Source organism: Sander lucioperca, chromosome 4, assembly GCF_008315115.2.
Source record: "Sander lucioperca isolate FBNREF2018 chromosome 4, SLUC_FBN_1.2, whole genome shotgun sequence".
Taxonomy (NCBI): Eukaryota; Metazoa; Chordata; class Actinopteri; order Perciformes; family Percidae; genus Sander; species Sander lucioperca.
This window is the reverse complement of record NC_050176.1, coordinates 6,986,581-7,013,230: the sequence shown is the minus strand read 5'-3', so window position 1 is coordinate 7,013,230 and position 26,650 is coordinate 6,986,581. Positions and strand designations below refer to the sequence as shown.

Sequence of the window (26,650 nt, the reverse complement as noted above, 5' to 3'; positions counted from 1 at the left end):
GACAAATTGGGAGCTTCTAAAATATGAGTTGGGAAAGTTTCTCAAGAGGTTTGGTGCTGATTTGGCCAAGAACAGACGAGCAGTTGAAGACAAGGTTATTGAGAAGCTAGCGTTTCTTTCTCAACAATAGTCTCTATCTAATGAGGAAAGATGTGAATATACGAAATTACAAAATAAATTAGATGATATGTATAAATCAAAAGCTAAGGGAGCCTATATAAGGTCAAGAAACGATGGATGGAAGAGGGTGAAAAAAACTCAGCCTACTTCTTTAGACTTGAAAAGAGTAAAAATGTACTGGCTACTGTAGATCAAATTAAAGTGGAGGGAAAAATGATTGAAGATCCAAGAAAGTTAGCCATCCACTGCTATAATTTCTGTAACAATCTATACACATCTAATTCCTGCGAGGTAACAACTAAATCATTTATGGACTCTTATCAGCCATTGTAGAATTATATCCCCAGAAGACAGAGACTATTGTGATGATAGCATTGCCCAAGAGGAGGTTTTGAACGTGATTTAAAAATCTCAAAAACAACAAGAGCCCAGGGTGTGATGGTATAACTGCTGAATCATACAAAATGTTTGATGAATTACTAACTCCCTTTCTGGTAAAGGTTTTCTCAGAGAGCTTAGAGAAAGAAGCTCTTCCAACAACTATGACGCAGGGTGTCGTCACATTGATTCTGAAACCTTACAAGGATAGAAACTGTCTAGAGAATCGGCGCCCCATCACTCTTAAATAATGATTACAACATTTTTGCACTAGTTTTCGCTAATAGACTTAAAGAAGTGTTAGACTCTATTATAGATGAATCACAGTCTGGGTTCATGAAGAAATGACATATTGCAAATAACATTAGATTAGTGCTGGATTTATTGGATTATAATGAGTTTATCACTGACAACAGCTTCATTCTGTTCCTTGATTTTTATAAGGTGTTTGACTCGCTTGAACATGGTTTTATCCTGCAAGCGCTTACAAAATTTGGATTTGGAGATGGCTTTTGCAGAACTGTCAGGACCCTGTATGAAAATGGTAGTAGTGCAGTAAAATTGAAATTTGGTACATCCCCTTGATTCAGAGTGTCACGTGGAATCAAACAAGCGTGCCCAATCTCCCCATACTTGTTTTTGATCGCCTCTCAAATCTTAGCGCTACATGTCTCTAACAGTGCATTGGAAGGGATAACAGTGGCTGAAATAAGTATCATCCTTAGTCAACTGGCTGATGACACAACCATCTTCCTGAGAAATGCCTCCCAGATTCCCCCTGCGATAGAGTTGATCAGAGGATTTTCACAATCTTCAGGTCTCAAATTAAATTTAAGAAAATGTGAACTAATGGCAGTTAAAGAATGTGATGTTTCAACTATATGTGATATCCCTGTGAAGGATCAGGTCACATACCTGGGAGCAATAATAACTAAAGACCACAATACAAGAAGTCTATTACATTTTAACCCTATCATTGAAAAAACAAAAAAGATGTTAAACTCTTGGCTACAAAGAGACTTATCCTTGAGAGGAAGAGTGTTACTGACAAAACCGGAGGGAATTTCCAGACTTACTTATTTGGCAGCCTCTTTGGATGTTGATTGTGGTGTATCGAAAATAATTTCGTGTGGAAAAACAAAACTCACTTTGTCAAAAAGTCTGTAATGAACACAAATCAGTGTGGGGGCTTAAATTCTTTGGACTTCACAACTTTAAGCAACACCTTCAAAATCAACTGGCTCAGACAATTCATTAATAATCCAACATCACTATGGAATTTTATTCTAAACTATTTTCTCTAAAATCGGTGGCCTGAATTTTCTGTTATGCAATTATAATATTAGCAAAATCCCAATCAAACTGTCCAATTTTCATAAACGCATGCTTTTGGCTTGGTCTCTTTTATTTAAACATAACTTCTCACCTCATCGATATTACATTTGGCATAATAAGGACATTCTCTTCAAAACCAAATCTTTTTTTTTTGAAAACTGGTACAGGAATAATATTTTACTTGTTGGCCAACTCTATGACACAAATGGCAGACTGTACAGTTATTCAGATTTTTTGTGGAAATTTAAAATTCCTGTTTCGGTTAAGGAGTATGAGTACTTTGATGCAATTCCTTCTGGAATCAGAATGCTGCTGGGAGGCATTAATTTCCCATGGCCACTGACTCACAATATGGATTTGTCTGCTACTGCTGTGGGGAGTTTATGCTTTTCGGTGGTGTGCCGGACTAAAAATAAAACAATTAGGACTCTATACCAAAAAGATATATTTACTATTCCTCATATAATATCATATTGGAACAGTTTAATAGAGAATGTCCCTTGGAAAAATGTTTGGTCTTTGCCTTTCAAATATATGCTTACTAATAAAGTGGGAGAAGTTACGTTTAAATAATTCACAGATTCTACCCAGCAAAGTGTGTGCTTAAGCGGTATAAACCAAATATTGAATCTGAATGCTCTTTCTGTAAAAGGTCAGATGAAGATATTTCCCATTTATTTTAGAAATGTTCCTACACAGAAAAATTCTGGTCAGACGTCCTTGAATTTATCCAAACCTATTTCATTACAGATTTCTCTTTTTGTTTTAAGGATGTTTTTTTTGGTGTGGTGGAGCTTAAGACGGACAAGGAAGGAAAATATTTCATTATTAATCTTTTATTTCTACTCGCTAAATATCCCATCCATAAATGTAAGTTCAGGGGCTCTAAATCTTTCTTTCCTGTGTTTGAAAATGAAGTCAATGAATATTTGGACTCTATAAGATATTCAAAGAACTGTAAAGCTCTGAAGACTGCAGATATATTCAATACTTGTGACATCACGTGACTGAATGATATTGGAACTCGTCGAACTGTAATGATGCTATGAATTGGACTGCTTGTTGATTAGCCTTGCTGGACTTTGCAGACTCCCTGGGATATGAGTTGCTTATGTATTTTTTGTAGTTGTGTGTGTGTGTAGTTTTATGTGTTGTTTGTAACTGCAAATGCTCTCAATAAATGAATTGGAAAAAAAAAAAACTAGAGTCACAGTAAGAGAAACAAAGTGTCTCCCTTGTGTTTTCTGACCACGGTGGGAAATCTGTAGCAGGAAAAGTTAACAGTCTCCTTGATTTCATGTTGTTTATGGAGAAGGAGAACCAGGAAATGATTCGGGGGAAATGCAACGCTACCAAGCCACGGCCGAGCGACGTGTTGTTACATTTTTCGAGAGGTGCACGTCAGGCTACAGCGTAGGGTCGTAGGGGGGCGTAGGGGCGTAGACCCTCCGCCGTTGATCCGACGCACATAAAAAAGCCTTAAGGTGAGTTTGACACTGTTGTATTGGCAGCGTGGCATGTCATATAGGAAGCTACGTGTTGACATTACACAAGTTAGTAATATAATGAGTCATTATTATTAGGCTACAGTATGTATTTTAATGTTACGTGTAACACTAGAAGACATACTGTAGCCTAATAATAGGCTACTATAAGTTAATTTTAGTTAAGTTTATTTTAGGTTACTAAAACGACAGTAGAAGTATGTATCTTTAATTATCGCTGAATTGTTTTCTAAAGTCACTCTGCGAGGAGCGAATTTGCATTTCCTAGGATAGCGAAGGCCTGTCCCGCCCTACTCAGCCCTGCTCTGCCTCTGATTGGCTTACCCTGGTATTTTTACCCTAATCAATCTCACTCCTTATGCCTAACCATTGAAAGCAAAAGTCAATCAGAGGCAGAGTAGGGCGGGCCATGCCTTCGCCATCCTAAGAAAAGCAAATTTGCCCTGCAACAAAATTGCTCGACTCGGGGTGTTTCTCAATCTCAAAAATGCAAAGAACGGACTTGTGTTCTTGGGGAGAACATTTTATTGTTTATGGTTTAGCTCAAACACCCCTTACTTATTCAAAAGAGTGGAATGTGATCCCTACTATTATTAGTGTATTAGTTTAAGTCCGTTTAAATTAAAAAAGGAGTAGGCCTATGCACTGGTGTGTCCTATGTGTCCCTATTAGTGTTATGTGGAATTATCATATTATTGTAGTGCACTGTATATGCCCAGAGACGACAGATGGAAATTAGCAGTTAAAATTATAAAGGTTGGTGTCTCCCCTTTAGTCTACATAACATGTCATAGCAGGTTACCTCTTTATGTACAACTGTTCATTTATCATACAGACTGAAACTCAACTTCTAATAAATCAGAAAACAAATAGGCCTACACCAAAAAAACATGAACTAAATCTAATATATAGCCTATGTCATAATTTAAACAAGTCTCCCGAAGAGAAACGGGTATCTCTCTCTCCCCCGCCTGTGTGTGTGTGTGTGTGTGTGTGTGTGTGTGTGTGTGTGTGTGTGTGTGTGTGTGTGTGTGTGTGTGTGTGTGTGCTTGTGGAGTTTAACTCCGAAAAGACAGTTAACCACAGGTTCCCGTTAATCTTATGATGGACATGTGATGTGATATTTAAACAAACGATCCGTCAACGGCGAAATCTTATTTACGAGACTGGTCTGAGAGACCTCCGGCTTACAGCGGGGTCTCCGAGCGTGACTGTCTGAGCGACGAGCTAACGGCCCCGGCAGGCGCAAGCTGGCTGCAGTGTCACTTTATGGAGCTTCTCAACTCCGAAAACTTTGACAAATTGTCAATTCGGCAAAGATTTTCGCAACACTGCCTATATTCGAAATCTAAACCGTTCATTTCTCGCCTAAAACGTTCTCAGAAGTGAATTTAGTGGTGAATAAGATGGCGAATTTTTTTTTAAATTGTCCGGTTTTTGGCATAGACAGTATACAAGAGTGGACCAACAGATCCCGTGTCTCTGGACGGAGATCAGTGAAGGATATTAGAAGCACTTTCCCGGTGAGTGCTGAGCGTTACTGAGCATCGTATCTGTATCGTTACTGTATCGCATACATGTACACGATCCGTTCTGCCTGCACGATCCGTTCTGCACATGCGCAAAATGTTCGCGCATGCGCGGTTGTACGAGGATTTACGACACTGCACGATCTGTTCCACGCTTCCGGTCGACAGCCAAGCTAACGTTAGTTTAGCTAACAGCTAATTCGGCTAAACGCTAGCTGATTGTAGCGGTCTGCCGTTAGCCTCCACAGGCAAGCTAACGTTAGTTTAGCTAACGGCTCATTCGGCTAACCGCTAGCTGATTGTAGCGGTCTGCCGTTAGCCTCCACTGGCAAGCTAACGTTAGTTTAGCTAACAGCTAATTCGGCTAACTGCTAGCTGAGACAGCATGTAATAACTTTAAAAGACCCTCAAAATAAAACTTGAAAATAAACGTTGACATATATAACAAACACTTAACATATATAACAGCTGTTACGTCAGTTCTACTTTACTTGTGCTCATTTAAAATACAATCACTCAATACTTGTCTTTATTGTTATTACTGTGAAGTCTTAATTTAGCTGTAGCCTGCTTTTCCCATTACGTTTGAGTTAACGTTATTTTAGACTGAATCTAGCTGTCAGCTAGCGGTTAGCCGAATTAGCTGTTAGCTAAATTAACGTTAGCTTCCCGGTGGAGGCTAGCCATAGGCTAGCGTGGAACAGATCTTGCAGGTCGTATCCTCGGTAAAACAGTATTATCTTGCGCATGTGCAGAACGGATCGTGCAGGCAGAACGGATCGTGTACCGACAGCCTCCAGCTGAGAGAGACGACGTAAATGTGACGTGATCAATGTGTCTGAAAGTTGGAAGTCTTCTGGTAGCTGTGCCAAGAGAAATCTCACTCATTCTCAATCTTGCAGAGACGGAGAGCGTAGGTATATGTAAGGAGATAACATAGGCACAGGCTAATTATTTATCACTAAAATGATAGTTAACATTAGTAATTCAACTTAAACAGCTAATGTAAGTCGAAACTGTCTGCGAGCTTCTCCTGTACTATACGGTAATTTCTCTACTGTGCGACAGTACGTCCCGTGGTTATGACACAATCGTTAGCCTATTTTTATAAAAACGTCTGCTACGGAGCCATAACGTGAGGTACAAGGTAATGGAGCCTTTTATACATTATCGTGTTTCTTTAGAAATAAACAATGGACAAATAAAGTCTTTAAACGCTTCAGATGTAAAGTTATTCACTGTAAAAGTGGCGTCAAAATGAATGGCAGTCAATGGAATGCTAACGGGGGTGAGTGCTTATTAGCATTAAAATGGCGCCATAGGAGGTTCGGGGTGTGAGCAAGCCTCCAGGAAGAGCGCCGAGTCTAAAAGCCACCATGGGCTTAGCGGATAACGGTGGTACTGCACCCCATGGCCCAGAAAGACTTTTCACATAGACTTTGCATGGCGAAAGAAACGTCTATATTTCAGCGGATAATTTGTTTCTGGGTATATCAACTTACCAGCCCGAACACTGAAAGGGTCCTTGTTTAAAACGTTACGTTTTTAACATTTTTAACATTCACTAGAAGCGAATCCAGAATTATTAAATTTGGCATGATGAACGCGCATAGTGGACGCGAGCAGAGCCGCGGGACTGCGCCCGCCCGCTCACATGACTGTTCTCCCTAGCTCATGTAGCTAGCTGTAATAATGGATATAGCTAATGGTTGTAATTCACCATGTGTTCTATGAATACGTCCATGGTATTATCTTATGAAGTCATGATACATCCCAGGGATGTATGTAGCTATGCTGTAAAGCCTGTTAGCTACGTGGATGTAACGTCATTAGCGTTTCCCAAACTGGTGGGATATCGGCTAGCTAGCTAGTTGCTAACATCAGGGGTAGCTAGCATGGCTGTATTAAGATCTTTACATAACTAGCTATATGCCTACATAACGTTACTACAGACATAGTGATTACATCGCCTTGGTTCTCTCTTATGATACATCCGAGGGCTGTATGCTGTAAAGCTTGTGACGTGGATGAGAGCTGAAGCCATGGATGAGCTTTGTTCACGAAACTGCAGGCTAACAGCTAGCTAGCGCTAGTTAGTAGGTAGCTAGCTAGTAGCACAACATAATTATTAAATCTCCTTGGTTGTCTAGCTAAATACATCTATTGTTTATTTAGCTAAGCATGTAAACGATAGGGAACAACGAAAACAGTGTTTAACGTTAGTGAATATTTTAGACAATGAAAACGGCGAGTTCATGAGTTCGTCACTTGTAAGAGACACGACAGAGAAGCTCACGAACGCGCATGTTGCTACTAGTTGCTACGACAACGCAAACAAATTGTTGCTAGTGCGCATGCCCATCGTGAGCCAACCAGCGTTATGGGCCAACAATGCGGAAGAGCCGAGCTCCATGTTTGCTTTATGCGCTTTTGAGTACTCTCATTGGAACGTACGGGGCTTCCCGCCGAACACTGTATCCAGTTCTCTTAATACATCCATGGTTGTGAGGAGAGTGTCGGTACACGATCTGTTCTGCCTGCACGATCCGTTCTGCGCATGTGCAAGATAATACAAGTATTGAGTGATTGTATTTTTAAATGAGCACAAGTAAAGTAGAACTGACGTAACAGCTGTTATATATGTTGACAGTTATTTTCACGTTTTATTTTGAGGGTCTTTTAAAGTTATTACATGCTGTCTCAGCTAGCAGTTAGCCAAATTAGCTGTTAGCTAAACTAACGTTAGCTTGCCTGTGGAGGCTAACGGCAGACCGCTACAATCAGCTAGCGGTTAGCCAAATTAGCTGTTAGCTAAACTAACGTTAGCTTGGCTGTCGAGCGGAAGCGTGGAACAGATCTTGCAGTGTCGTAAATCTTCGTACAACAGCGCATGCGCGAACATTTTGCACATGGGCAGAACGGATCGTGCAGGCAGAACGGATCGTGCAGGCAGAACGGATCGTGTACCGACAGAGACGCTTACCCCCTTGGTTTTTGGTCTGTCTATCCGACCCTCATTGAATGCCGAAATGAATGTTGGGATACGGGTGCTGCCAAGTTCATACCATAGACCAGGGGTCACCAACCTTTTAGAAACTGAGAGCATGGGGACTGAGTCATACGAAGGGCTACCAGTTTGATACACTCTTCTGAAATAACTAATTTGCTCAGTCTGCCTTTAGTTATATATGATTATTAATGATTAATGATACTCATCTATGTGAAGACACTGATCACGTTAATGATTTCTCATTATCAATATTACCAGCAATGACTTAACAAGGTGGGAAACGGATAATATCAATATAAAATTTTCATATTTAGAACAGGCCTGAGGGCTACTCATGTGGTCCTTGGGGGCTACCTGGTGCCCGCGGGCACTGTGTTGGTGACCCCTGCCATAGACGGTATATAAACTGGACCAACAGATCCCGTTGCTCTGGATGGAGACCAGTGAAGGATATTAGAAGCACTTTTCCAGTGATGGCTGAGCGTTACTGCGCAGCCTCCAACTGAGCTCGAAGACGTAAATGTGACGTCTTCTGGTAGCTGTACCAAGAGAAATCTCAATCATTCTGAATCTTGCAGAGACGGAGAGCGTAGGTATATGTAAGGAGATAACATAGGCACAGGCTAATTATTGCTAACTAAAATGCTAGTTAACATTAGCAATTAAACTTAAACAGCTAACGTAAGTCGAAATTGCCTGTAAAGTTATTCGCTGTCAAAGTGGCGCCAAAATGAAGGCAGTCAATGGAATGCTAACGGGAGGTGATGGTTTGGTAGCATCAAAATGGTGCCATAAGAGCTACGCGCGTTCTGGGGAGAGCCTTACCCCCTTGGTTCATACAACCAAGTTGTATGAATCAAGTTACCAACCAATGCATCCTCGGTAAAATGGGCGTGTCAAGAACATTTCCGGGAATCTTAACTGTTTTTGGTGAAATGCGAACTTGTGTATTGGGACAGTACTTTGGCAACACGAGATAACGTTTCACAGGGACACAAGAACACAAGTCAATAGAAGAACACAGATTGAGAAACGCCCTCTGTCTTTTCCGTCTGATACATCCCATGGTCTATATTCACATACCCTTACGAGGTCAGCCTCGCTACAAATATAGCTCTACGTGCTATACTTAGAGTTCAAATCCGTAAGATTTCAGTCCTGGTTGATTTAGATTTTATATTTGAGTGAATTGTGCTTGTGAGTTTGGCAGACTGGAGCATTATGCCTATGTCTGGTCTGTCTGGAGCATAGAATGGATATCATTCTGTGCCTATGATCTTTCTATGGAGTCTTGTTGTTCATACATGAGTTACAAGTTTTCAGAATTGTGTGCATAGTTCCATTTTTTTGTAGGCTATAAGACTTTTTCAATGTCACGCCAGACACCCAGTTGTAGCCTAATACTGTAAGTAAATAAATTGCAATAGTTTCATCAGTGTAGGGTCAAATAAAATCCCCAACAGATTTAGGCTTTTTTAAATGAAATCTTCAAGATTACAGCTTTATCTTGGCATCTAGCTCACTTGTATGGTTGTTTTGGCAACTAAAACCTAAAGGAAATCTTGGAAGTGGCATGCGGTATGACGTTTTCAAAGTGCTTCCTCTTTTAGAATATAGCTCAATAAAAAACGGAACAGAAACGTTGGAATGAGATGTTAAAATATTTGTATAGCCTACAGCACACTATCTGATAATTTTTTTCTCCAAATGGTTAAAACTCCAGGGTTGGATTGACCTGTAGTCTTAGTTGGCATTTAAAGATCCCATATTGTAAAAAGTGAGATTACCATGTCTTTTTTTATTATAAAGCAGGTCGAGGTGCTAAATAAATACTGTGAAAGTACAGTATCCACAGAGAAATGCACACCACCCATATTCAGAAACGGTACAGACTTCTGTATGGTTGTGATGTCACAACTATACTATATATAATTTTGAAAAAAGACAGGTCCAAGGCACTCTTCTTACAAAAAGTTAAAAAGCCTTTTTTTGGATGGCTATTTCATATTGAATTGGTTAATACATTAAAAATAGAGCTGGGTAGCAACTTCCAAAGAGCAACTTCATGATTTGTTTGAACTTCTGAGCACTCCAGACTTATTTTCTTCTAAATATACTGTATATAGGTTGAAAGTGCCACTACAGTGCCGTTACAGTCATGCTCCGGCTGCAATGGCAGTACAGAGACGTTGAGAGCACAGATGTGGAACACCCGGAAATGCTGACCAATCAGGGCAGACTGGTCTTTTTCAGACAGAGGGTAAATACAGGTAGCCTATATTTAGACTAGGGCTGTCAAACAATTACTTTTTTTAATCTCGATTAATCACTGAATTTCTATTGTTAATTATTTAAATGTATTAATTAATTGCATATTTTATCACATGATTAAAATTTGATTATTTTGCATTTCAGAACAGTTTTTAAGTACATATTAACAATGGAAAGCAATTCTTACCAGTGTATCTTAATTGGGATTCAAATGAATGCAAAAAAAGTTACTTTATGAACTTTACTTGAATATTACTTATATTAATAATAATAATTTTAATTATTTATTTACTGTAAACAAAAGACAAATGTGTGAATCTGTCATTATTGCACAATTCCTCCAAGTACCTAACTAAAAAACTAAAAATCCCTATCCTTACCAGAGTCAATATAGTGTTTAGTAACTCCTAAATAATTTTGATTACTCACTGACGTCCAGTGATCACCGGTTAATGAGACAGCGTTTGCAGCACCTTGCAGCAGTTCCACTGTGGCTGCTTTCTCCGTGTCGTACAGGCTGTGTATACTGTCCCCCTCAACAGCAATGAGACAGCTCAAAACATGCCAACTGTAGCAAGTCTTTAAGACCCGAGTCCTCTACGATGCTGACAGGTCTGCAGTTAGTTGCCACCCGTTTTGCAAGAGCTGTAGTAATTTTTTTCGATTTGGTTTCATCCACAGGTCGGCAAGTAGCACTCTCCAAAATAGTGCTTTGCTTGAGTGGGTAGCATGCTAGTGGGTAGCATCAACCTGAGTCACGTTAATTAGCTCGTAGGTGGTAGCTCAAGCTTGACGTGCTTCGGTGATATTTTAATTCAGCTTTACACAATGTGCATATGGCTTTCGACTTGTCTACTGAACCGTCCGGGAGTTTTGGAAAATAAAAGCGTCATTCAGAACTGTGTTGCTGCTGTCTTTCTCCATCATGCCTGCAGCCTGCAGCAGCAGGATGTGTTACGAGGAAGTGGCAGCTTGATGATAAGTAACGGTGCGGCAAAGGGTCAAAATAGTAGCCTGTTAGGCACGACACAAAGCCGAGTGAAGTGTAAAATAAATTAATAAATGCCGGCATGCGATTAATGCGATTAAAAAAATGAACGCGTTATGCTCGGCCCTTAATCGCATCACGATTAACGCGTTAATGCCGACAGCCCTAATTTAGACAGACAATATGAAAAAAAATAAACGTTAAAGCATGTAATCATGTTCTAGCGGAAACCCAAATTACAAGTATGAACCTGAAAATGAGCATAATAGGAGACCTTTTAGCAGGATGTGTAATATGTTCAGTGTTTTACAATCAGAAGAGAAATGTGTGGATTTATCCCTGGCGGGGTTTTGTGGGGAGTGCAGATGTTTCTCCACCGTGTCCCAAGAGATTCAGAAATCCGGCATCCGCAACCAGACAGCTGCAGTGGCTCGATTAACCTATTTAAAGCCCTTTTGTACAAAAGATACTTTTACTTTTAGTATTGTGCTTTGAAAAGGAGGTTTGAGAGGGATGGGTAGGTGGCTGGCTTGAGACCAGTGGAGGTGTCGGTAAGAACAGTTCAGTCCAGTCACTTTACAGGTATGAGCGTGCGTGCGTACGCGTGTGTGTGTTTTCTAAGAGGGAAAAGGCCAATTCAATTGCCAATGTCTTGTTTCTTCAAACTTCAATCATCCAATCCACCAAACGAGTCAATGGCAGAATAAGCTGTTTGGCATTATCAGAGAAGATTTGGCAAATTTTTCATCAGCGCAACCCACATACTCAGCGCTGCTCCTCATCCCACAAATGCATGTTCTTTACAAATGGGGCACCATTTGAAAGGGAACTAAACAGGCTTTCCAACGGTATAAGATTTATTGCCAAAAAGCATTGTTACCACAGAAAAATAATATACCAAACACAAATTTCTAAGTTTAGTTCTGTTAATTCTTATCATATAGGTCTGGTATATTGAAGTTGTCCCAGAGTGCCGTAATGCCTGCTGTTTTGGACATCTGAGAAGTTTTTTGCTTTTTCCCCGCCAGTCATCGTGACTCGGCATAACGAAAGAACAACTGTCAGGGTCATTAACATAGTGATCAGCATTCATGAGGTGTTTTGCATTGACTATTTATGTTTAAAAATGGGCGTGTACAAGGCGGGATAAGAGGCTGATTCACGTACGCACTCCTTTGGGTAATCTGTGATTTATAAAGGGAACATTGTTTACAGATGTGTGTACGCACGTTTTTTTTTGCCGTACGCCATTTTTGGCTTTTGGGCGTATGTACACTTTTAGTAAGGATCCTACGCACAGTTTTATAAATGAGACCCCGGGTCTGCTCAAACTCATGCTTCTCTTAAACTGGCAAAATTGCTCACTGGGTAGTTTCTCTAGTAACCGCTCAACACGTGAGCCACAGGTAAGCTTGGAGAGACCTTCGCGGCCCATGGACTGGAGGAGACCCACTAAGGCGTGTACTCTAAGTGAAAACTGATCTAGGCATCTATCATCACCTATCCGGATAGCAGGCATCTCCATTATAGCCCAGAGCTCTCTCAGAGCAAGCTGTCTGGGTTGGCCATAACGCTCATCTAGGGCTTGAATAGCTTGAGTGTAGGGATCTTGGGCATAAACATAAGCTAAGGCAAGCCGCCTCGCCTGATCTACCTTTAAGTGATCCAGGTAGATGTGGTATTTGTACTGCTCAGACTCTCCTGGGTCTAACAGGTTGGATAGGGCCATCTTTAACATATAACATATATATAATTATACTGGCTTTCATCCTCTCTAGTGAGATCAGGGAATGAGGGACCTTCTATCTTTCTATATGACTGTAGTCTGCCTGAAGGGGGAGCTAAATGGCTTGGAGGGGCCATAGCAGCAAGGTGGTGAGGCTGCACATTGTGGGGCTGGTATGCTGGCTGGGAAGAGCGGGCCATAGCTGTAGCATACAGCGCTGGATTAGGCTACCTTGATTTCTTTCTACTAGTAGCTGCTGTAAGAGCTCGGTTTGAGGGTCAGGAATTGGGGCTACATGAGGGTCATGTGGGTGCTCAGCGGCTGGGGCTCTTCCAGAAGAGACAGGTGAGGGAGGGTCTGTTGCTGGCACCGGCTCTTCCAGTGGTTCCAGCTCTTCCTCTTCATCATACTCGCTGGGTTGTTGAGGTGGCTCTTCATCCTCCTCATACTCGTACGGTGGTTGATACTGAGGTCCAACACCACAGATGTCTGCAGAGTGAAGAGGATGAGGCTCTGGTGCTTCAGCGGGATGTCGTGGCCGCTGAGCAAATTCCATGACGTAGTCATCGTAGCGAACAGGAAGCGGGGCTTGGCGGCGTGGACGCTGAATTAACGAAGGCAGGGAGTGACTGGACATCTCCACTGGTCATCAATAGTTCCGGCTCAAAGGACCATGAAAAGGAGGTTTGAGAGGAATGGGTAGGTGGCTGGCTGGAGACCAGTGGAGGTGTCGGTAAGAACAGTTCAGTCCAGTCACTTTACTTCCACAATTTCTTTTATTGATTGGAGCAGGTGTGTGTGTGTGTGTGTGTGTGTGTGTGTGTGTGTGTGTGGTTTCTAAGAGGGAAAAGGATATACAATTAGCTTCACAATGCCACAATACAAGGCCACAATTAATTTGAATGACAATCAAACAATACATTAAGTTATCTGCCCTGTTATTAATAGTTATTAATAAACTAACAATGAATAGATGAATAGGTGAACGACATGGGGAACTGAGAGGCAAAGGAAAGGGGCGTGGCAACTACTCTGCAACTGCAGGGCAGAAATGAAAACTTCCAAACATGCTTCTTTCAACTCGTGACTGATTGTTCAGACTGTAGCTTGTATGAACTTCTTATTTGTCCAGTTAAGTAATGTAAGAATTCCTAATTTCGCCCACAAACCCACATAGCTGAGGGAAGGGGGGGGGGACTGTCCCTGCCCTTTTGTGTTGGCCTAATAGAGACCATTTCAAATGGCAAACCAAAGCATGTTTTTCGTTTTGATTATGTGGCTGAAGAACTTAAATGATACAGCTTAGGACATAACAAGACACAGTTGTGACTGCAATTCATGCTGTGTCAGGAACCGAAAATCAAGGTTCAGGCAAAAGGTGGGAAATCAAACATGTAAGTGGGATCAAAAAAAGTAAAGTAAGCAAAGTATTCACAAAAAGGCAGTGCAGTGTGGAATAAGTACCATCAGTAGTACAGAGGTTGCACGGATAAAAGTGAGCAACAATACGCGAGTCTAACACTTGACTTTCTAAAAGGGAAGGAAATAAAAACATCGGGCTCATCGTATATATTTCTTCCCAGCTCTTTGACGTGAAGATGATATTACATAATATTTGGCAACATTTACATTCTTGAAGTGGTATGGCAAAAATCTATCTCTTGAGTGAGCTTTCTCTTTCAGTATGAGTCTTTGTTTATCATTTTAAGTGTGAATACAAAACATTTTCAAAGTTAGTGGACAGCTGGTCAAACAGGTTTCTAAAGTAGTCCCGGCCTCATGTTAGACTGCCAGTTACAATATAAGAAACTTCTAGAAACAAAAAGCAAGATTGCAGAAGCAAACTTGTCCACCCTTTTATGTGACTATAATAGATCAATTCTCCCATGTATTTAAATAACTGTGCATGGTCTGAATCAGCACCTCTAATCACTAAGCTTAAGATTATATTCAGCCAGTGAATAAACATTATAAGACCTCAGTGTTGCCAGTTTCTCAAGAAATTAAATATAGACAGTACAACCAGAAATCAAATAGAGCACAGCTGCAGAGGAAGAATTATTTAAAATCCAAGTTGAAACTGATTCAAAGCCCTCATGGGACAAGCATTGCAAATGATGTGGAGTTTGTATCTGTGATCATCTAATACTCATATATCTCTTCCTATAAAAAATGAACACACACAGAGATAACAGTGTATTCTCTGGAGACCTTGCTTCCTATAGGTGCTCAGCTGCAGTCACTCTTGGCTGAACTGACATGACCTGTTCAGCTGAGGGCTGGTTATGAAAACACATATTTTATGGATTATTGGCTGTATCTCTTTATTTTTATGAAATAGCATGAGCCATTGGATTCCACAGATTATAATCTTTACTTCATTTAATATACATAAAATAGACAAAATTTACAGAAGATTTACAAAAAAAATTGTTCTTTAAATTCTCTACAAATGTCTTTTGTATGTATTTTCAGGAGCAATGACTTAAAAAAGCAAAGAAATGAGTTATGTAAACACTGAGGTCAAGCACCGAGACATAGGCCTTAAATTAGTACATAACTCAGCAACAGAAAGTCACGGACATCTCCATCCTTTTACTTCTTTCCACTTACACTTCATGTAGCTTCACAGCCCCAGTTTGCCTTTTTTCTCTGCTTTGTTTCTGCCAGATGAGAGAGACAGGGTGACCTTCTCTCGAACAAAAAGACACATGCGTGCAAGGTATCTATGGTTTTCACTCGGTAAGCATGACAAAATCAAGTTACAAACAGGAACAAAAGTGAAAACAGAGACCTAGACATAGAGATCAGATTAGGAGAAGCTTTCTAATTGCTGGAGGGTATAAGGAAACGGGACAAGAGACCACACATGTTCAGCACTCAGCACAAGCTAAACCAGAGTGAGCTCTGCACAATTTCTGTACTTCAGCAAACTCTGATTAAAACCCTGACTGGTGTTAGTGCATGCTTAAATAGAGCTCCTTGGTGACACAACTAGAAACGTCTTATTTAAAGGTCCTATGACATGCTGCTTTTTGGATGCTTTTATATAGGCCTTAGTGGTCCCCTAATACTGTATCTGAAGTCTCTTTCTCAAAATTGAGCCTTGGTGCAGAATTACAGCCACTAGAACCAGTCACACAATGAGCTTTCCTTAGCATTTGCCATCAGTGTTGGGCAAGTTACTTCCAAAATGTAATACACTATAGATTACTAGTTACTGTCATTTGAGAGTAATTAGTTATATTACAATATTACTGTCTCTGAATTGTAATGCGTTACACTACTTTTGCATTACTTTTGAGCTACTTTCACCAAAATAACAGGGGAAGTTTGATTTGGCAGCTAGCTTGTGAATTTCACCACCGGATCAATAAAGTCTCGTCTTTATCCACTTTAATACATCATAGATTATTCATATTTTGTATAATTAATATAAATATGCAAAGTAACTAAAGCTATACAAAATAGATAAGTAAAACATATAATAGGCAAGTAGGAGAAAATGAAAATACTCAAAAGTATGGCATTGTTGTAAAATGTTTGTTTATAGCACTTCAATAAGAAATTCATGTTTAGGTTAACATTATTTACAGTACTTGATTTACAGCTGATTTGTGAAAAGGTAGCCTACACAACCTTATTTAACAGTAATTTAGTTTTACTGCGAAGCGTCACAGGATGTGCTTTTATTTTGAAGTAAGCTACACGGAAGTTGTCTGTTGTGTAGCCTACTCTTGCTAGCTTACTGAGAAGCAACATGTCTGTCAGGCTGAAGTTGTTCACTTTCTTGTTTGTAAAACTGCAACATATTGAACAGTAAATGGTCACAGTAAAAGACAAGCGTTTTTGGTCGTCATTCGAAGCCATTCCACTACAGGCAGAGTTACTCTCCACGGCTGATAAAATGCAATGATATTTACGTGTAGCAAGCCTCAACATTAATTCCCGACATGTTTATATCTGTCAGCCGCTGACGTACCGTCACCTGTTGGGACATACATGCTGTCCGTACCGTCTCTGGTTCTGACCACGGGAACAGAAACAGGACAGCTCACTTCAACGCAGTGTAATAACTCCTGAAAATAATATCCATCTCGCAAATGTATTTGTCTCTGCAGTCATCTCAACCATTGAATACAGCGACAGGAAAATAATACGGCTTTTTTTTTTTCCTGTGAAGAAATGTGTCGCGGTGTTGGTGAATTCTTAAAAAAACCAATGCACCACTAAATGTTGCGTTAAAATGCGTTGTAACTCGCGTTACTGAGATTGTAACGAGTATAATATTACCGAAATTTAATTAGTAATGCGTTATATTACTGCGTTACAGAAAAAAGGAATACATTACTGTAATTGCGTTACTTTTGTAACGTGTTACTCCCAACACTGTTTGCCATTTCTGTCTGTAGCTTTAAATGCTATTGAGGAGGAGAGAGGGGGGGCAAGGTGGAGGGTGGGGGTGTGGCCTTGACCAACTGCCATGCTTGAAAGCCATGATGGCTCTCTCTTTCTCATGGGCGGGCCAAATTCTCTGGGCGGGATAAGCAGAGAAAGGGGAAGTACCTTTCCCCTTATGACAACATAAGGGGCAGATTCCAGATTTATGTGTAGAAAGGTGGAATTTAAGTGTCAGTTTGAGAATTGGATTCTCATCCATGCAAGATCTAGTTTGCATTTAATACTCTAAAAGCTTTTTATTAGGGCTGTCAAAATAACGCGTTAATTTCGATTAATTAATCTGAGAAAAAATAACGCGTTAAAAAAAACAACGCGTTAAAAAAAATAACGCAGATTAATCTATTCCATATTGACGTTTGACCCGGAGCCTGATATGTCTGCTCTTCTCTCTGGTGCTCTGAAACAGACGATACAGGCAACACAAACACTGCTGCATGTGACGCTAGTTAACACTATACTCGACAGCAGCTAACGTTAGCCTACCGCTAGCTAGTAGCTGGATTAAACACGGTTAAAATGCTGACAGCTAACGCTAAACGGTGTAAAGTTTGACTGTGTTTTACTGTAGAGGATTCCAACACCGGTATGTAACAATCTGCAGCTGCCGTCGGAGAAACAACACAGACGGTGCGTTCAGTGAAACTGGTAAACTACAGTCTCGTGGTGCATTTGAAGTTATTGTAAATGTCCCTTTCACATCTGGTGGTTGTTTTTGTCGTTCAGCGGCAATTTACTAGTGAAATAAGTTATTGTTATACATTATTATTAAATCATTTAATTTTGACCATATGGCCTTAGCAATAAACAAGCCGTTCTTTAATGTCACCGACTGTTGTTTAGTACCCTTTTTTTTTCTTTTCTTTTTTTACTTTTTTAAAAAGTATCGGTTCAGGCACCGTTAATTATGTATGCGATTAATTAATCACAGAGTATGTAATTAATTAGATTAAATGTTTTAATCGATTGACAGCCCTACTTTTTATGTTTTGAAAGAAACAGTTGCACCTTAGTTTAGAACAGACTAAGTCATTTTGATGCTGGATGATGAGCTACTAATAGTTTTTTGTGCATTCACTAATCCGGGTATTGGTGGTGGTCCAATTAAAAGGAGTTGTTGTGGTTGGGGTTTTTGTTTCCAGTTTTCTAGTTCTTTTTTTTTGTGTGTTTCTCTGTTGGTCCCGTCTCTCCCTGTGTCTCCTGTGTTTTTCCTCCTCCTGCCTGCTCCTGCCTGCTCCTGCCTGCTGACCACACACATCTGTTCCTCATTCCACCATCACCGCTCTCCCGCCACGCACACCTGCCAGCCATCTACAATCAAGCTCAGTACTTCAACCCCGGCTCCACTCACAATCTTCGCTGGATCGTTGTCTCCGCCACACGGGTGACACTCGCTACAAGCGCTCTCTCCGAACAGTTGTAGACTACCTGTTATTATCCTGTGCCTGTCCTTACCTCTCCTTGTGTTTCTCCCCGCAGTCATTGGCTCCACACCTCGCTCCCGCCTCCAGTCAGCTGGCTTCACCATTCGGTCCCCCTCCTCACGGCTCTCCACCCTGCCTCCGCTCCTGCTTCCAGCCTTCCCCTCTTGGACTCTTCCCCCGCTTCATCCTGCCTTCGCTCCCGCTTCCAGCCTCCCTTTCTTGGACTCCCGCTGTTCCCCGGACTCCAGTGCTTCCTCCTCGGTTCCCTCGGCCCTGGTTTCCCCGCGCTCCCTGAGCTCCCTCGTCATCCTATCCCAGTAAGATCCCTCGCCATCCGACCTCTGCCCTCCCATCCCTCGCCAACCTTCCCTAGACCACGTGTCTCCGTTCCTGGCGTCCTCCTCCCCTCACCTCCTTCCCCACTTTGCTTAATAAACTTTTTTGTTTGAACTTTGCATTTGGGTCCGTTCTGTCCTTCCCTGTAATAGGAGTGCTTTTAAACTAACTAGGTTATCATTGTGTAAATATGTTTAACAAAATGCGTCACAAGGGCGGAAAACTAATTACATGAGAGTTTTGGAAATTAGTAAGAGACTAACAGTCTCTCTTTTAATGCAGTACAAGGTGGTCTGCAACTCAGTTGACTTTTGATGTGATTCATGTCAGAATCATACATCTTTGGTGGTTTGATTTATGGTGATGTGGCCAGAGATAAGAATTTGTTACTAAAAAAGGATTTCTAAGAATAATTTTAGAAAAACAAAATGTACAAAAAATACGACCTGCAAAACACCAGATACCATATTTAATCTACCTTTTTATTTTGTTCATTGCACCAAAGATGGGTTCACACCACTATGGTTAACCCTCTGTCGACGCTGTCGCCCGCAACAGGACAATACATACTTTGTCTTATTTAATATGTCCAGATAAATACAGTGTAGAGATTTACTTTTATTTTGTGTTTAGAAGCAGAGAAATGCTCCGTTGGCAACGAGAATATCCTGATAGCACAGGTTCTCCTGAAAGAAATGATGTCTATAACTTGATTGTGCAAATTATTACACAAGGAGACCAGGCGAACTAAAGATGGGAAAACATGGCTTAGACCTCAGAGGGTTTTAATGTGTGGATTGATGTGAGGCGTGTCAGTGTGTTCAAAAATGTGAATTCAACTGAAAAAGAGAAATCTTGTGCAGAGTTGCAAGTGCAAAACTCCCAGCAATGTACATCCAGTAAACCAGACCAACCAGCCCCTAACACACTGACCTCTATTGCATAATAATTGACTGCTCTTTACATCCTGCATTTTAGTTGGTGAGTTAAAACATGTGTACTGTATGTTTGTTTTGTCGTTTCAGGTAAACTAACATGGCCTCGATGGGTATCCTCCTTTTTTTCACTGCCATCTACATCAGAACAAGAAATACAAACGCAGGTAAGTTCTCCTATAATCTGACAATTTCCAGAATGAAATGCTGCTTGCCGCTAGCCTGGAAACCAAACAAATCTGCAAGCTCATGTTTCATTTGCTCTGGCAGATACATCTGGCCCCCGTCACGTCCTTCAGAACCTGGACGGGCCAATAACAACTGTTTATCTTACATGGGGCAGGTTTAAGACAATACTGACAGAGGAGCGTCATGCTTATCAAATGTACTTACCAAACATAACTGGCACACTGAGTCCAGCGCAACGCACCAGGCTCACAAAACTCAGATCAAACTGCCAAGCTAGGCGGGTTTGATCAAAGATGAATCAAGATTATGTTACTGTATTGGCCATTTGTCGCATAAAATGTTTTCAAAAACACATTTTAGTGTACTGCTTAGCTGAAATTTGAGAATGTTTATCATGTTTCACATTTTTTACCTGCTTCAAAATGGACCAAACACAGCCTCAACTTGCATGTGTCGCTCAGAGCTACATTGTTTCATTGCTCTGATTGGTTGTAGGTCTATTCAATTGCATGCAGAGGCATTTGGGTCTGCACCGTTGATAACGCCCTTTGGGAATTTGGGAATGAACTGAGAGGTTCCAGACTAATACGCAATAGTCTGGCAATTCCAGGCTAGCTTGCTACTGATTGTATCCTTTTAAAAAAACATGTTTTCTTTAACAGCTTATGTAAATGTGGAATGCCAGACTGAAAACGTGGGACAGTATGGCCAGCAGTCACTGCTGCAGTGTGTTGTCAAAACCTCACAAGACGTGGTAGACCCAGAAATCCGGGTGGTCCTTTGGAAGAAAGAGGGAGTCGAAAAGCAAGTAAAGAACAACCCTTTACTGCTTTTTAACAGAGGGGAAATTAAGCTCAAGCCAGGCTATTCTTTTGCTGAGCCATCCTGGAATGTCAGAAACATGAACGTATCCCTGCTCATCACCAACACTGCTGTAGAGCAAGAGGGAGATTATACATGTACGGTGATAACAAACAGCGGCGACAGCTCCAGCAGCACCAGCCTTAAGGTCACAGGTGAGAGCCATCAGTCGTGGTTGACCACTGAAACCTTTTGACAACTATTTGGCACAGAGAGATGACCTTTTAGAGTCATGAGTCAAAAGTCATTGTAGTTACTGTTATTGTTGTAGTCTATTTGTCTTGTTGACCACCATACAGTCTATGCTTACCGGACATTGCACTATATTGTACTTTTTAAATATAATGATCGTCAAACAATTTTGGGTAACACTTTACTTACGTACGTATCTACATAAGAGTGACATGACACTGTCATGAACACATGACACTGTCATGACACTGTCATGAACCCTAACCCTAACCCTAACTTGTCATGACAAAAACCGAATGACACTTACTGACAGAAGCGTTATGTCATAAATATTTATGACTTGTTTATAATGTTTATGACACGTTCATGACAGTGTCATGTCACTCTTATGTAGATACCTTCAAGTAAAGTGTAACCTAATTTTGTGATATTTTATTGGTGTCATTTGATGGACGTCGTGGTGCAATGTTCCGCTGAATGATCATGTTTGTTTTCGGTTTTCTCTTTGCAGCCAAATACAACAAACCAACTATCCACTCCAACCCTGAGACAATAACTGTTAATACAGATGTAACCCTGATGTGCGATTCTGATGGTGGCTACCCAAAAGGTCAACTTCGCTGGTTTGATGAGAACAAAACGGAGTGGACAAAAAGCTCTCAAATGGAGGCAAAGCTGACAGAAAGTGGTCTGTTTCACCTCTCTAGCAAGCTGTCTTTGCTGAAAGGATCCATTTTCACCAAATACACCTGCAAAGTGTTCAATGCCAGTGGAGACAAAGAGGAAGAGGCCACATTTGAAGTACAACATGCCGTCACACCAGGTACATGTTGTTGAGCACCATGCTTTACACCTTTTAGGCCTATTGGCCCAATCCTGCTTCACACAATGAAATGTCATGCAGTAATTTCAGCCACTGTTACAAGTGAGGTCATGCTTTTGCTTACTTTCCAAAACTCCCGGACAGGTCGAAAGCCATATGCACATTGTGTGAAGCCGAATTAAAATATCATCGAAGCACGTCAAGCTTGAGCTACCACCTACGAGCTAAGCATAGTAGTACAGTTAACGTGACTCAGGTTGATGCTAGCAGGCTCAGGCAAAGCACTATTTCGGAGAGTGCTACTTGCCGACCTTTGGATGAAACCAAATCCAAAAAAAATTTTTTAATCCGAAATTTTGCAGACTCCTCTGGGAGTGAAAGTGATAGTGAATGTCCTGTAGGTTGCTAGAGTATTACAGGGGGAACTTCCCACCAGTGCGTGCATACCTCATTTAACAACACTTACATCTTTACTCTTTTTGACATGACCTGAAGTATTAAAGCATTCAATCTTTGTGGTTCAATTTGATTTATTCAGGGATACAGACGGGGGAAGGGTTGGGTTCAGCCTCCAAAATCGCTCCTGTGGTGGTCATCGGATCTCTGATTGTAGGGTTGTTGGTGCTGTTGGCGCTGCTGATCTATAGAAAGCGATCTCAACGTGAGTACCTACACAGGCCCTCATTTGGCCTTTGGTCTAAATTAACCATTTTTGAGTATTAACATAACGTACATAAAAAGGTACAGGGAAGAATAACATGAACAAACATTGCTGGTTTAATGTATTATTTCCTGCTTCCTCTTAGAAAAATAGATTGTATCTTCAGACCACACGTAGACAGCCAAAAAACAAATGCACTCAGATTTAATGACATCTAGCGCTTGTTCCGATGGACTTGTATGAACTTATTGTAAGTCGCTTTGAACAAAAGCTTCTGCCAAATGTATGTAACATAGCGTAACATTATGGAAGACATCTCATTAATTCAGACATTGAGTCCATCTTAAAACAATAGTCAGGGGCCCATATGAACACTGAAAGAGGGTTTCCTTCCTGTAATCATTCCTCATGTTTATACTTCCTTTAAACAGTGAGTAATTACTTGCAGTTATACTAATTACACAATTATAGAAATAATGCTATTACTATGATATTTGATCGTGAAATAATAAAATATTTCTATTTTCAATGAGACATTTGAATACTAACTTTTTTAGATGTTGTGTGAGATTGCATCAGTGTTTTTTTGTAAACAATAAAGAGCTAACAGGAAGTAACCATACAATAGATGAAGGATGACACAATAGTTGGAGGTTGAAAAACCTGTAAAACACCAAGTAAGCATGTTATTCAGGTTGGGAAGGTACACTCTCTGTTATTGTTAAGTTGAATGTTAAGTATCATTTGTCTAAAACAGTTGAGTGAAAATACTTTCCATTGTTAGTTAGTGTTCTACAAAATGTCTCACAAAGATTGGTGACGGAAGCACCAGTATATATCTAATTGTCATTAATTCATAGTCCACAACACCCCTTATGGGTACGTCCATCTTTGGACAGAATATTGCTGCTGTTTTTGTTCTAACTTCGGCTCTCTATAGAGGTTTAAATAAAGGTTCTATTCTATCGGCTCGTTTTAGCTGCCTGAAACACTAAAGATCTGCCACAGACCTGCTGACAGATTAATGAGTGGTTTAGCTAGCTAAAACTACTAACTAAGTAAAGATCTTTTTTAAATACTTTTTTTCTTTCACTGATGAATAATTGAGTCAGTGGCCTCCTGGACTGCATATTTTGAGACAGTTTGAAACCATACTTATTCACCCAGTATCTCAGTCCAAGCCTGTTGGAGCATGTACTCCACCTGTGTTTTTGTTTGTTAACTCAGCTGGAGCACATGTTGATCACTGACCATGACAGTTTACTGTCCCTGCACTAACTGGGTGTCAACACATCTAAACTGCTCCCTGGCTTTCCTCTCATTTTAAAGATGACAGGGGAAGTAGAGCAATATTAACTAGACTGATAAAGGTTTAGTTTTTTTTAAGGGCTGTCAGCATTAACGCATTAATCGCAATGCGATTAAGGGCCGAGCATAACGCGTTAATTATTTTTAATCGCATGCCGCCATTTATTAATTTATTTTCATTTCACTCGGCTTTGCATTGTGCCTAACAGGCTACTATTTTGACCCTTTGCCGCACTTTGCCATACTTCGTTGTAACAGATCATGCTGCTGCAGGCTGCAGGCATGATGGAGAAAGACAGCAGCAACACAATTCTGAATGGCGCTTTTTACTTTCCAAAACTCCCGGACAGGTCGAAAGCCATATGCACATTGTGTGAAGCCGAATTAAAATATCATCGAAGCACGTCAAGCTTGAGCTACCACCTACGAGCTAAGCATAGTAGTACAGTTAACGTGACTCAGGTTGATGCTAGCAGGCTCAGGCAAAGCACTATTTTGGAGAGTGCTACTTGCCGACCTTTGGATGAAACCAAATCCAAAAAAAATTACTACCACTCTTGCAAAATGGGTAGCAACTAACTGCAGACCTGTCAGCATCGTAGAAGACTTGGGTCTTAAAGACGTACTACGGTTGGCATGTTCTGACCTGTCTCGTTGCCGTCGAGGGGGACAGTAGTTTCACGCATACACAGCCTGTATGACACGGAGAAAGCAGCCCAACTGGAACTGCTGCAAGGTGATGCAAGATGATCTCTGGACATCAGTGAGTAATCAAAATTATTTAGGAGTTACTGCACACTATATTGACTCTAGATTCAAATGTGTGACTAGATTCACAATTTTTTCTTTTGTTTACAGTAAATAAATGAATAATAAACAAACACAAATCTTAAAATCAAGTATATTATATATAAAGTCACTTTCTTTGCATTCATTTGATTCCCAATCAAGATACACTGGTAAGAATTGCTTTCCATTGTTAATATGTACTTAAAAACAGTTCTGAAATGCAAAATAATATAATTTCAATCATGTGATAACACTATATAACTATATAAAACTATAGAAATAATAACTATAGAAATTCAACGATTAATCGCAATTAAAAAAATATTTTTCCCTAATATTTTTCCATGGCTTGTGGGAAACTGGGCTTGGTTACTCATTGGTTTTTGAATCACAATATAACCTGGCTCATGTTTCGGACACTCACCGTGTAGGATCTGCCTATGCTTGCGTGTCACAAACTTAAACTGCTTAATATCGTGATGGTCTTACACCCATTCATTGTTAACCACAGTAAAATCTTTTAATTTGTTCCAGGTGACCATCAAGGGCTCACTACATGCGATCACGATGACGGTACGTCTAAATTACAGTATTTTGACTCGCTGTGTCTAACTAATACAACTATTGTTTTTTTTACTGTTTTCAAATATGATATAACTTTTTGCAGGTGGTCATCAGGAGAGGGATAAAACATGCCAAGTCAGCCAGGCCACTGAAAAAAATAGTTATTGGAATTTAATTGATTTTAATGTGTACAGCTGTCCCACATGATCAGAATGTGGCTAACTGACACTTTTTTTTCGCTCTCTCTATTACTTATTTCTTGTAAAACCAACATATTTTATTCACATTAGACTGTCTATTCAAATTGTGTTAATTTAACATTATTTTTCCGTTACAGTAATACGAATTTATTGTGTAATGTTAAGTAATTTCATCATGTTCAGGATACCTGATTTTAGACTAACTGCAACTTGATTTCTTAAAGCTAGTATTATGTAAAGGTATTATGTAACTTTAAGGCAATTTCATCATGTCCCTGGTACCCAAGTGGGGTCTCTAAATCTAACATAACTTGTTAAAGTTAACTCTATCCAAAGGTATTGTAGCCATCGGTTCCTTGTGTGTGTGTGTGTGTGTGTGTGTGTGTGTGTGTGTGTGTGTGTGTGTGTGTGTAAATACAGTTGTATGGTGAATTGATTTGCATTGACAAAAAAAAGGCAGTCAGAGTTCGGTACTCAAAATTGTCTATATTGAGTATTAAAACTTAGAACGTACCAATTTTTAACCTCTACATCAACAGCAGTGGATTCAACCACACAACAATGCAAACCACAATGTTTTCAAATTGTTGTAAATTCTACAGTGCAATGGTTTTAAATATAAAGTAACCTCACACTAACCATCTTCACAGTGTAACAGTAGGAGCATATACATAATTCAAAACATTCATAGTGGACTTCAAACAAAGACATTTAATACTTCAAACATATCTTCAGTGGACATGGCAAAGACAATTATAGTACTCTTTTCACATTATATTTAAAAGTGCAAATACAAAATACTGTGAACTGTTATCACAAACTAATAAAAAAAAAATAATAATAACACCATTCCCCTGAAATAGTCTAAATCAAACATGGCACAAAGTGAATAAGGCAAAATAAGAGCTAGTGCTTTGTTATTAAGTTTACTCCTAGGGTAACTTCATTTTTTTTTCAACCTGGACCCAATTTCCCTATGTTTTTGTGTGTAAGTGACTGATGTGAAGAACAATCTTTGAAAATTGGTCCCGCATTGAGCAAGATCGCT

The 26,650-nt window shown here is 40.2% G+C and overlaps 1 protein-coding gene across 4 annotated transcripts in view; it reads left to right on the top strand.

The window, feature by feature from the left end:
- The window catches only part of LOC116042618 (CD276 antigen homolog), a 37,992-nt gene extending 11,574 nt beyond the window's left edge, over positions 1-26,418 (top strand). The window contains exons 1-7 of one of the 4 annotated variants that reach the window (XM_031288888.2): positions 15,497-15,604; positions 20,106-20,182; positions 20,867-21,220; positions 21,769-22,080; positions 22,619-22,741; positions 25,373-25,411; positions 25,506-26,418. In XM_031288888.2, the coding sequence (XP_031144748.1) occupies positions 20,116-20,182; positions 20,867-21,220; positions 21,769-22,080; positions 22,619-22,741; positions 25,373-25,411; positions 25,506-25,609 (999 nt within the window). In that variant the 5' untranslated portion in view covers positions 15,497-15,604; positions 20,106-20,115 and the 3' untranslated portion in view covers positions 25,610-26,418. Of the gene's footprint in view, positions 1-15,496; positions 15,605-19,040; positions 19,062-20,105; positions 20,183-20,866; positions 21,221-21,768; positions 22,081-22,618; positions 22,742-25,372; positions 25,412-25,505 lie in introns of those variants that run through there. The other 3 variants (XM_031288889.1, XM_036000354.1, XM_031288890.2) reach the window with 3 other exon arrangements.
- The last annotated feature ends 232 nt before the right edge of the window (positions 26,419-26,650 follow it).